Consider the following 10,254-nt stretch of genomic DNA (forward strand, 5'->3'; position numbering starts at 1 on the left):
GCGGTGACTGATCAGTATAAATTATAGATGCATCTGTCCAGATGCACTTGTTCATTCATGCATAGATTTGAGGAAATTTCGTCCTTCTCAGTGCAAAAACAGTCACTAAAAAAAAATATATAAATAAAAAAAAAAAATCCGTACTTAAAAAAGATAACTTTAACCCGTTTTCATCTATGTTATTATGCCCATACACTCACACATTGCATCTGTGATTTGAGGCATTTGAACTTGATTTGGGCATTTCTGGGTTGTTACTCACCCCAGCCCTTGTAAAGTCTTCCGCCTTTATAAAATATTAGGAAATGATGGATATTTAAGCCCAAATAATACAATAAGATTCGTGTGTGTGCATGCTGCATTTAAGTTTATTGTCAAAGACACGTCCTTTTTTTTTTAAAAGTTTTGATTTTCATTTCAGTTAGTTAACACACAGTGCAATGTTAGTTTCAGGTGTGCAATACAGTGATTCAACAGTTCCGTAGGTCACCCCGTGCTCGTCAGGACAAGTGCCCTCCATGATCCCCATCCCCTATTTCCCCCATCCCCCACCCACCCGCCCTCTGGTAACCACCAGTTTGTTCTCTCTAGTTAAGAGTCTGTTTCTTGCTCGAAGACACATCCTTCTCTCTGTCTGCTAGGGACCTTCAGCGAATTTAAAGCCAAGCAACATGAACTTCAAATAAACAATGCGGATGAGGCCTCTCCCTGCTCCAAACAGGCCTTTGACTCTTCATATTTGTTTTAATGAGCAGCTACAGGACATATGGGGGCATATTGCATAATACAACAAAAGAGTCTGGCCCACTTGTAGAAAATACTTTGGGTGGAGTGTCCCCCTCGCATAGAACAGGGAGGGTCTGCATCGGATAGGTTTGTCTACTAGCTTCAGTGAAATTCACACACATACGCACCATCGGGCATTTTTCCCGAAACTGAATTAATCCATGCTAAACAAAGCAATGAGAAGCCAGAGCACTCTGCTGCCAAAGTGAGGGTCTGTCAACGGTCAGAAGGATGAGAGCAGATCCCACGGCCGCTTCCCTCATTCAGGCCCTCGAAGAGAGACTTCCTTGTCTCCCCCTCCCCCCCCCCCAGGTCTCTGCCAGACAAAGGTTGATGTTGGTTGAACCCACCGGCTGTGTTTTGTTACGAGGCTCTGAAAATCGCCGGAAGAGAACACAGTTCCTAAGAACTATTTTTTAAGGAGCCCCACCTAATGCTGGTGGTGGTCACAGTCAAATCGCGAGGGTACCTGGCAGGCATAGCAATAGAAGGAAATACGAAACCAAGGTTCCCCCGTGTCTGGAAGTGGCAGCCTCCCTCCCCAAGACACTCTGATACTGTCAAGTAACTTTGGAGACAATAGAAAGGTGCCTTAATATAAAACCTGCTCTTTCACTTGTCCTTCTCTACGTAAGAAGAAAAGCGCTGAGGGACCTTCATTGCCTTAGCCTCCAATGTACTTCACCAGTGTTCTTCCTCCTTTTTTCTTTTTTCTCTTGAAAACTCTTGTTGCTTTTCTCTAATCCTAGAGCGCAAAGACAAGAGCTAGGCCTGGAGGCCCTGCACAAGGCATTGCTCCCGCAGAGGTCTTATAAATCAGCTAAAAAATCAATACGTTCTATATGGCAGCTTCTCCTTTGCAACCAGATCGCCAGGGGACAGAACTAATGCTTTTTCTTCACCACCAACCCCATCTTTCTGTCATAAAAAAAAATCTGCTTAGGAACGAAGGGGCAATCAAAGTTGCTGAGTAAGTATTTCAACTATCTAATGTTATTACTTTACAATTGACATACCTTCCCTCTGGAAATGTTTGCAATTAATTAATTAGCAGTAATCTTCCCCAAGGGACTAATTGAATGAATTCTCTCCAATGCTCCCTTAAAAAAAAAAAAAATAGCTTAGATGTATCCAAGCTGCAAATGTGTGGATAGCTCCAAAGTGCGTTTTGAAAAAATCAAGGGATGTATCTATTATGGGGAATTTTTATCACTAAATCAATCTGGCGAGGACTATGATTCTTTTTCTAACTGGGAGTTTCCCTGGGGTTGAACGCAAGGTTTCTCCAAGGTAACGGACCAGGCAACCCAGCTGGGTTCGTTAATATTGAGAATGGAGCTTGTCCTCATAATAATCATCCCAGGCAGAGGGGTCTGCGGTTGGCGGCTTCTTCTGTGCCTTGTGCGTTCTGCAGAATCTGTTTGGGGAGGTGGGCTAGCCGATGTTGTTCCAAACAGGTAGCTGGCTTCTGGGCCTACCAGTTCCCTCTGCGAGAGTCCAGAGGGAAGCTCGCGGCCCGGGATCCCAGGCCAGGGCCCTAGACCTTGCACGGTCTTTGGGCTTCCTCCTCGCCTCGCAAAATCCCAGGGCAAAGTCGGGTTGTTCCTAACATCTGAGCCACACGTTTCAACTAGAAAATAAAACTGGGTCCTTGAACCACCCCCCTGGATTCCTCTGAGGAGGTGCAGAGAGGACCTGGGAGAGCGTTTTGTAACCCTGTGAGTGAACAGCGAGACTTTCTGAGGTTTCTGGCCTGCAAGCCCCAGAGCCTGAGTTCCACTGGGATATCGGCAGCATCCCCCGAAGACCTTCCCCCATTAGACTGGACTCCCCGTCCTCTCCCCCCCCCGCCCCTCCCCCTTCCCCAACGTCGCGGTTTGGTGGCCCTCGGTGGGTATGCTCCAGGCCTTAGGAATTGAGCCTTGAGTGCGCAGGATCTACAGTGCTCACAAACTGGCGGCCGCTGGTCTCGTGCCAGGCCTAGAGCACGCAGCCCCCTCCCGGGCACAAACGAGCTCCTCCGCCCATCAGCGCCCCTTTGAGGACGCCTGGGATAGAGGGGGGTGGTCAGATCTCTGGGCCCAACCCGGCGTCGCGGCGGAGCGCCGGGCTTGGGCCTCAGTCCCCGCGAGCTGAACCGCGGCTCGCCAGCGCCACCCCCAGCGGAGCGCAGCGGCTGCAGCTCGGCCCTGGCACCTTCCTGTGGGGCTCCCCGGCTCCCCCGTGGACACAGCGGTCTGTGCGCAGGAAGCAACCAAGCGTCGTCTTCGGAGGAGATGCCCAGGGGTATTCGCCAGCTGTCTGCGGATGCCAAGGGTCAGTTTTAGCGCGTTTCCAGGCCGAGTCCAAGCGGAACTGAATCTTGGCCTCGAGGGGGCGCTATTCGCTCTGTTCGGAGGCCAGAGGCTGCAGAGAAGCCCCTGGGTCGAGACCCTGGCAAAAACCCGGGCCCCGAGAGCCTGAATCTAGCTAGAGTCCTGGGGAGGCTGGGGTGGGGAACCAGATTCCGAAGCACAAAGACGGGCGGGCCAGTGGGAACCACCGACGCTCCCCGGCCGCGACCCCAACCAGTGCCGGGCTTGTGGCAAGAACAAACTTTCCTGCAGCGGAGGGGCGGGGGAGCCGGGCTGGAGGCTAGTCCCCCGAGCCGCCGCTCTCCTCCACCTGCCTGTGTTCAACCTGCGCCCAGCCTTCGCCCACCCCAGTTCCCTCCCCTCCCCCGCGCGCCTCTGTTCGCTTGGACTCATCTCTCTCCTCTCCCCTCCTCCTTCTCCCTCTTGCCTTTCTCCCCCACTTTTCTCCTCTCTTTTTTCTCCTATCTCTTCTTTTGTATTCTCTCCCCCCTCGCCGCCTGGCTTGCTTCTCTCCTCCTCCGGGCCGCAGGGGAGGAGGTAAACGCGCTGCGCCCGGGGCCTGCGCGGCACAGAGGGAGGCGTTTCTCTTACTTCTCCCGGGTAATTTGGAGAGGTTGTGTGTGTGTGTGTGTGTGTGTGTGTGCGCGCGCGCGCGCGCGCGCGCGCGAGTTTAAGGCGAAAAGGGGTAGGATCCAGCGCCAAACACAGAGGGTCAGGGTCTTTGACGTTCCTCACCAGCTGCACAAACCTCCCGGAACAAGTGTGAGCGTGGGTGAGAGTGCGCGCGCGCGCACGGGCTGGCTGCGCTTGGCACGCTTGGTGGCCCGGGGCCCCAGGGCCCGGGGGCCCGCCTGGCGGCCCGGGATTACCGTGACGTCACATTGAGCCTCTGGCCACCTTGGACTGGGACACCTCTGAAGCCTCACAGCCCGGCGCCGCGCCTCACCTTGCCTCGCCACCGCGCGACTTTGGGAACCCGCATCCTCTCCCTTTCCTTGCCCATCCATGGGCCCTTCTGTCTTCCGGACCACGCGGGCCGGAGGGGCGCCTTCTGGAGCGCAGGGCTCGGCAGCCGGACTGCCCTGGGCTCTGCCTCCAGTCGTACCAAGCGGGCGGAGGACCGGGCGCTGGGCACCAGCAGCCGTGTAAGGAACCGAGGCGGCGCACGGCTGGAGGCGCAGAATCGCGGGGCTGAGGCGGGAACTCGCAAGGGAAGGAGGAGGGCCAGGGACAGCTACCATGTCCTTCCCGCACTTTGGACACCCTTACGGCAGCGCTTCCCAGGTAAGAAGGGCCTCCATGGGGGATGGGGGCTGACACAGAGGAGGGGGTGCCCAGTGCACGCGCCTGCAGCTGAGCGCCCCCCTTTCGCACGAGTCTCCGGAGAAGACAGAGAGAGCAGGGACCAGGGTAATGTACCACAGACCCCTCCGACATCCCCAACCTCTGGCCGAGAACCTTCCACTCCCCCAGTGCAAGCCGGAAGATCGTGTGACCCGAAACTTGGGCACTAACCACGCGCTAAGCGAGGGGGGTGGGATCTCAGACATCTTCCAGACAGGCCTCCTTATTGTACAGATATCCGAGGTGACCCGGATCTCTCCACCTCAGCATTGTTCAGTGGTTTGCTTGTTGACTTCTGTACTTATCGTCTCCCTTCTTTGACTGGGTCCAAGCTCTCTGCTCCGGCTCCTTGGATTTTCCAGATTACGGTGGGTGTTGTGCGGTGACAAGGATTTCCTGGGGACACCCACCGCTGTCCTCCAGTTTCTGCCTAGATTGTGGGGTCTAGTTCCCACTTGACCTCTGACCCGCTTTGGGATCTTGGACAAGTCTCCCTGGTGCTCGTGCCGGATCTATAAAAAGGGAGCTGGAGTAAGAGGTGATGGTGGTCGCTAAGCCTAACTTCTAGTTCTGCCTTTGTAAGATCCTGTGATGGGGGCGGAGGAGGGGTGGGCGAGGGAACAAGAGGAGTTTGGCTTCTGTAATTCGGGTTTCAGACCGTGCCATCGCCTCGACCCCCGGGACTCTGGAGCCTGAGCAACGTTTTAGAAGTACCTATGAGGGCAGTTTGGCTAAATTACGTCTTCAGATCATTTCCATCGCAGCAGAGTGCTCGCTCAGCTCTGGGTGGCATTTAGTCCATGTTGAATGAGGGAGCGATCGGGCTGTTCTGCCGCTGGCTCCCGCCAGCCTGAGGCGCCGGTCTCTGACCTCCGGTGCGCCCCTCTCACCCCCGTAGTTTCTGGTGTCTGCAAGTTCCAGCGCCACTTGCTGCGAATCCGCCCCGCGCTCGGTCCCAGACGTGGCCTCAGGCTCCACCCCGGCGGCCGCTCTCTGCTGCGCGCCCTACGACGGTCGGCTGCTGGGCAGTGCGCGGCCCGAGTTGGGCGCGGCCTTGGGCATCTACGGAGCCCCCTACGCGGCCGCCGCAGCTGCCCAGAGCTACCCAGGCTACCTGCCCTACAGCCCAGAGCCGCCCGCGCTGTACGGGGCGCTGGTGAGTACCCCGGGTGGAGCCTGGGTCTGTTCGCCAAAACCCATCCGGCCCGAGGGGGGGGGGGGGGGGGAGGGGGGGGGAGCATCCAGAAAGGTGCAGCGGGTGAAATCCAGTAACACGTCCGGGGGCAGGGGGGGGTGGGGGGGGACATCTAGGAAGGAGGCGAAACTCCGAGGAAGGGAAACGGGTAGGATTATAAAGCGCGGGGGGCAGTTTGACCCTTTGCAGAACTCCGTCCTGATTACAAAACATCTGTGCTTCCGTTCACTCGTGAGGTAGGGAGCCTCAGTTTACAGAGGAGGAAACTGAAATGAAGAGGGGCTCAAACCCCTTGCCAAAGCCACGAAGATACGGAGGGTCAGAGAATAGCTCTGGAAGGACAGTGAGGCAGGGAAGGTCCCCAGCTGGTAGGGAGGGGGGATTGGGAGTAGTCACAAGTGGTGACAGTAATAACCAGGAGAGCTCGCGTCTAACCACTGTTTATTTTGCACCAAGGATTCTGCCAAGGGTGCTTCTTCCATACCCTAGAGGTACTGTTGTTATTCCCAGTTACCAAGGGGAAACTGAGGCACAGAGTAAACAACTGTGCCCAAGGTGGCATAGCCAGTAGGAGTGGTAGGACCGGACTGGACTCCAGAGGTCGCGCCCTGAGCAACTATACTGCCTCTTCCCCAAACGTCGTCGTCCTGAATTCTCTCTTCCCACCCCAACCCCCACCAGAATCCACAGTATGAATTTAAAGAGGCCGCAGGGAACTTTACACCCAGCCTGGCACAAGCAGGAGCCTATTACCCCTATGAGCCGACCCTGGGGCAGTACCAGTACGACCGGTAAGGCATGGGGTGCCTTGGTAGCTGGCGTTACAGGTCCTTCCCCGCCTCCCGCCATAGGGCCCATCTGGGAACAGCCTGGGAAGGAGGGTGTGTGAGGAGGGGGGAGCGCGGAACCTCATTTCCCGGCCTCAGACTGTCTCCTGCCTGCAGCCCCAGGTTCTCAGACCCAGAACTGTGATCCAGGTTCTCCCCCCCCCCCCCAGGTATGGAGCAGTGGAGTTGAGTGGCACTGGCCGTCGGAAGAACGCCACCCGGGAGACCACCGGCACGCTCAAGGCCTGGCTGAACGAGCACCGCAAGAACCCCTACCCCACCAAGGGCGAGAAGATCATGCTGGCCATCATCACCAAGATGACCCTCACCCAGGTGTCCACCTGGTTCGCCAACGCGCGCCGGCGCCTCAAGAAGGAGAACAAGATGACGTGGGCGCCCAAGAGCAAAGGCGGGGAGGAGAGGAGGGCTGAGAGCGGAGCAGAGGAGTCCCTGGGCTGCCCGAATGGTGACGCCAAAGGTACCCAGAATGTTCCCCACCCCACCTCTGGGCTTTCCCAGCTAGATAGCGGGCTGATGGCACTTTGGCGAGCTGCCTTGGACAACGGTGTCTTTGGAGGCGCTCCCTGACTTACCCTTGCACTTGTGTTCCTCCCCCACCACACACACACACACACACACACACACACACACACACACACACCTCTGAGCCTTTGCCTGTACAGTTCCCTCTGCCTGGAATTCCCTACATAACTGGCTTCTTCCTGACTTCTATAGTGTGGGCTGGACAAAGCCCTCCCTGGCCACCCAAGCTCGCTTAGCCCCTCAGTTATTCTCTATCACATCGGCCTATTGTATTTCCTCTGCCATACCTACCACTGTGGGAAGGCGGTCCGGTCCGTGTCTGCCTCCCCCTGTCAGGACATCCCCTCCACCAGACAGTGTCTCTTACTCGCTGCTGTATTCCCTAAATTCTTAATACCCAAGTGCCTAAATGACGTCTGGCCCATAGATGGCACTCCATAAATATTTGCTGAATTAAATAATACACACCAGCTACCTGTGGATGTTGGAATTGGAGGGGAAAGTATCCCCTTGGGTGTATGTCTGTTTGCTTGACGGTGGAGACACTGAGATCCAGGTCGTAGGCAGGAAAAAGCGTTAGTTTCTTTGCACCAGAGAGGAGTCTTCCCAGGAGTGGGGGCAGGGCTGGGGCCTACATTCTTTCCCGGCGGGGGGGGGGGGGGGGGCGGCAAGCCGGAGCGCTGGGAGGACTGTAAGAGACGGTTTGGCCAGCCTGGTGAGCAACCCCGAGAATGCCCTCAGTCACAGCCATCTTGCTAAAAGCTTCTCGGGGGTGGGCACTCCCGCGGATTTCCCTTGGGGCCTGGGGCTTTTCTCACTCGGTCCTGATTTCCCGCAGATGCTTCTGCAAGCCAGGAGGCCCGAGGGCTCCGGCTGAGTGACCTGGAAGACCTGGAGGAAGAGGAGGAGGAGGAAGAGGAGGAGGCCGAAGAAGAGGAGGCGGTGGCCACCGCTACGGACAGGCTGGCTGAGTTTCATAAAGACTCGCAGGCGCAGCCAGCACCATACGCCGCCGCGGCGGCTCGAGAGGCCCGGCTGGAGCGCCGGGAGTGCGGCCTGGCGGCGCGCCCCTTCTCGTTCATTGAGCCCCCCGGGTCGGGAGAAGCGGATTTCCTCCGGGCGGAGCCTGGGGGCCCCACGTTGACCCTGCACTACCCGTGCCGCGAGAAACCGCGCATCTGGTCCCTGGCGCACACTGCGGCAGCCCGCGCTGTCGACGGGGCAGCGCCAACCCCTCCCAGGCCGCGAAGTCCCGAGTGCCGTCTGATTCCGGGACCGCCTCCGGGCTCCGGCGGCCCACCCGCCGTCCCCAGAGACTCCGCGGGCGAAGAGTCTCCCCGCGCGGCCAAAGCCTTTGGAAACCACCCGTTCGCCCTGCAGGGGCCGCCGATGAACTGTGCGCCCTGCCCGCGGCGGAGGGAGCCTGCAGTGCGGTGCCAGTACCCGTCTGGAGCAGAAGGTAGTGGGTCCCCAACGGCGCTGGGTGTGTCTGTGTAAAGGACAGGGCTGCCCACGGTGCCGCCCGGCCACTGTCCAGCCTCTCGGCCTCTGGGGCGCGGCCACGTTGGGACCTGGAGCGGGCTTGTCCCAACAGCAGTTTAGGAACCAAAGCGCTAATTCCGCCTCCTTTTGAAACTTAATAGTAATGGGCTCAGAGTGAGACAGTAACTTGCCTAGGGGCACTGAGCAAGTCCTCAACCTAGACCTCTGCGCCCCGGTGCCCAGTGTGCTGGCAAATGTGCCAGGTGGGCTCCATCACGACATTCTGACAGAGACACCCTTGCCCCCTGCCCGCCCCTCGGGGGAGGCCAGCTGGCCCCTGCGGCGCTTGCACCAAGAGTTTGCTAGGGCTGGGCCCGAACCAGGGCCTTCCAAGAAGCCTGAAAGGACGGGCCAGATACATGCACTTGGTTTAAGGCCAGCGCTTAGGTCCAGCTGGAGCCCTGCCTTGGGCCGGCTGAAACCCCTGGGGAGGGTGGCCGAGGGTTGGGGCTGTCCCTGGAGAGCGCTCACCCCCAAGGGCTCAGCCCCAGCCGGGTGTGACTGCCAATCACTGCCTACTGGCCCTGGCTGGCTCTCTGGCTGTGCCTGGCGGAAGGGAATCGCACCCCACAAAGGGACATTCCCCCCAGCATCAGGCAGCTTCCGGCAATTACTGTCAGATTCTGCTTTGTAGTAATTTCTCTCAGGATTAGCTCCTGGCTTAGAAAACTGGGTTACGCTGTTAGTTGAATTTGCACATAACGGGGTCCGAATGTTCCTTCTAGCAAGCAAATTGCCTCTAGACCTTTGATTCCCTTCGGAGGGGACACCACCGACCTTCCATTTCCTAGGAATCAGCGCCAAGCGGCCTTCGGGTTTTAATCAACCTTTCCTCTCTCAGCAGGTTAGCGCAATGGCTGCGATTTGCGGAAGAATCTCAGAAATACGCCCTACTTTTGGAACTCACCTCCACGCTCGGAAGCTGGGAGACCTTGCCAGGGACTGGGGGCTCTCACTTCGCCTAAGAGACAGACACACAGAAACCCTTACCCCGGCCCTTCTTGCACGCAGAGCTGGGAGTGGCGGGCGGACGTGCATCTCGCCAGACCCGCTGGAGGAGGTGGCGCGGGGCACCCGGGGGAGGGTCGGGTGGGACAGCTGGGCGAGTCTGTCCTGTGCACCCACTCGGGACACCGAGTCGGCCTCCCTCCTCTTGATTCAGGGTCTGCAGCAACTCCTTCTCTCGCTCACCCCCACCCTACCCCCTTTCACTTTGTAACTTCAGCGCCGACCTGGTCCCTAAGGACCACCTGCGTCTTCTCCTCGTCCGTATTCCTTGTGTCCTCAAAAATAATCACATCAAACCAGACCCGTGTGGCGTGTCTGTGCCAGGGGCGCTGGGAGAGGCCAGGGCGGAGGGGAGGATGGAATGAGGCCAGGGATCTGGGGCCAGGGCGGCGTGAGCTGCAGACCTCAGTCCCTCTCACCGCAAGGAGACAGGCTGGCGAGGTTAAGGCCGAGGCCCTGAGGACGCCTAACTCTGTCTGCCTGACTCTGCCTGTACCCAACTGGCCGAGCAGGGTGACGCGCGGCGGCGGGGTCTTGTGCACTGGGGCAACGGGGCGGAAATGCTGAGGTCGGAGGTCGGGGAGCTGTCAGCATATTTGGAAGCTGCATTTGTTTCCGGGCTCGTACTTGGGTTTTAGTTTCTTGGGAGGACGGG

At 58.0% G+C, this 10,254-nt stretch overlaps 1 protein-coding gene across 2 annotated transcripts; it reads left to right on the forward strand.

Moving 5' to 3' along the window:
- Window positions 1-3,277: 3,277 nt before the first annotated feature.
- On the forward strand, window positions 3,278-9,897 carry IRX6 (iroquois homeobox 6). Of its 2 annotated transcripts, none has more exons than XM_040498041.1 (6): window positions 3,278-4,424; window positions 5,383-5,640; window positions 6,361-6,470; window positions 6,677-6,984; window positions 7,888-8,508; window positions 9,436-9,897. In XM_040498041.1, the coding sequence occupies exons 1-6, from the start codon at window positions 4,380-4,382 to the stop codon at window positions 9,438-9,440; spliced, it is 1,347 nt and encodes a 448-aa protein (XP_040353975.1). In that variant the 5' UTR covers window positions 3,278-4,379; the 3' UTR covers window positions 9,441-9,897. The 2 variants fall into 2 exon arrangements, with proteins under 2 accessions (XP_040353975.1, XP_040353974.1); XM_040498040.1 differs by having other exon boundaries at window positions 3,280-4,424; window positions 9,433-9,897.
- The last annotated feature ends 357 nt before the right edge of the window (window positions 9,898-10,254 follow it).

The sequence above is a fragment of the Herpailurus yagouaroundi genome, unplaced genomic scaffold (genome assembly GCF_014898765.1).
Source record: "Herpailurus yagouaroundi ecotype Mexico unplaced genomic scaffold, PumYag 190, whole genome shotgun sequence".
NCBI classification, from domain to species: Eukaryota; Metazoa; Chordata; class Mammalia; order Carnivora; family Felidae; genus Herpailurus; species Herpailurus yagouaroundi.